Raw genomic sequence first — 1,513 nt, 5'->3', positions numbered from 1 at the left:
AGCGAGTCTCCTGCCTCCGCCTCCCAAGTAGCTGGGACCACAGGCGCCCGCCACAACGCCCGGCTATTTTTTGGTTGCAGCCGTCGTCGTTTGGCGGGTCCGGGCTGGATTCAAACCCGCCACCTTAGGTGTACGTGGCTGGTGCCTTAGCTGGTTGAGCTGTAGGCACCGAGCCTGCCCTACATATTTTAATAAGGTATAATTTTTTTCACTTTTTAATTCTAGATTCTTAAAACGATTCTGGATCATTCTAAAGCAACGTATTAGGGGGAATTTGGTTCTTTGTGAATAAGCTAGTCATACAGTTAGTGTTATGTGGTGATGATAATTAGTTCAGCACACGTCTCTTGCTTTTAATCATATTTGAAGCGAAGTACTATGGGACTTTGGTTTGGGATATTAAGAATTATTATGCCTTCTTTTGTTAACTTGGAATGCATACTTTTAAATTTAGGCCAGCTTCTTCAGGTGGTCAGAGCAGCCAATGGTGCCCAATATATCATTCAGCCTCAGCAGTCCGTGGTTCTACAACAACAGGTTATACCACAAATGCAGCCGGGTGGAGTACAAGCTCCTGTTATACAACAGGTAAAAGAATGTTCCCTGATGATCACCATGGGGATCTTTTTTCTTCTGTATGGATTCCCTAGTTGGGTCTCTTTTTTTCCTTATGGCTGTATGTACATAAATTCTTAGACTCTTCTCCAGTACTACAGAGCCTGTCATTTTAAATTTCTTTTGTATACTTCATGGTTAAGCATGTTTAATTTTTTTTTTTTGAGACAGAGCCTTAAGCTATCCCCCTGGATAGTGTGCTGTGGCATCATAGCTCACCGCAACCTCCAACTCCTGGGCTCAAGCGAGTCTCCTGTCTCAGCCTCCCAAGTAGCTGGGACCACAGACGCCTGCCACAATGCCTGGCTATATTTGGTTGCCGCCGTCATTGTTGTTTTGGTGGGCCCGGGCTGGATTCAAACCCGCTACCTTAGGTGTGTGTAGCTGGCACCTTAGCCACTTGAGCCACAGGCTCCGAGCCAAGCATGCTTAATTTAAAACTGACTATTGTTACTTCTGCCCATCCTTCATCATCCTCCTGAATATGCTTTACTGTCAGTGGCAGCATTCTCAGTCTAGCTTCCTAAGGTGGTCATTTGGCCTTTATTCAACAAGTATAATAGCTCCTCAGTATGAGGGGTTCATGACTGTAGTCACATGATGCCTATGTATTTTCTGGAAGGGGTATATGGAATCATCTAATATCCAAGGTATTATTAAGTCCTACTAATTCTTTTCTTTTTTTTTTTGAGACAGTCTTAGTGTGTTGTCCTCCGTGGAGTTCTCTGGCATCATAGCTCACAGCAACCTCAAACTCTTGGGCTTAAGCAGTTCTCTTGCCTCAGTCTCCCAAGTACCTGGGACTACAGGCGACCGCCACAATGCCCAGCTGTTCCTTTTGTTGTTGTTGCCACTGTCATCGTTTAGCTGGTTGGGGCTGGGTTTGAAACTGCTGTTG

General features: G+C 45.0%; 1 protein-coding gene across 1 annotated transcript in view; it reads left to right on the top strand.

Moving 5' to 3' along the window:
• GTF2A1 (general transcription factor IIA subunit 1) overlaps positions 1–1,513 on the top strand; it is a 38,044-nt gene that overhangs the window by 18,234 nt on the left and 18,297 nt on the right. Inside the window, exon 5 of the mRNA XM_012803437.2 lies at positions 455–588. Within this exon, the coding sequence (XP_012658891.1) occupies positions 455–588 (134 nt within the window). The remainder of the gene's footprint in view (positions 1–454; positions 589–1,513) is intronic.

This window comes from Otolemur garnettii, unplaced genomic scaffold, assembly GCF_000181295.1.
Source record: "Otolemur garnettii isolate 467f Iridium unplaced genomic scaffold, OtoGar3 scaffold00020, whole genome shotgun sequence".
NCBI classification, from domain to species: Eukaryota; Metazoa; Chordata; class Mammalia; order Primates; family Galagidae; genus Otolemur; species Otolemur garnettii.
The sequence above is the reverse complement of the archived record's forward strand: the minus strand, read 5'-3'. Positions and strand labels throughout refer to the sequence as shown.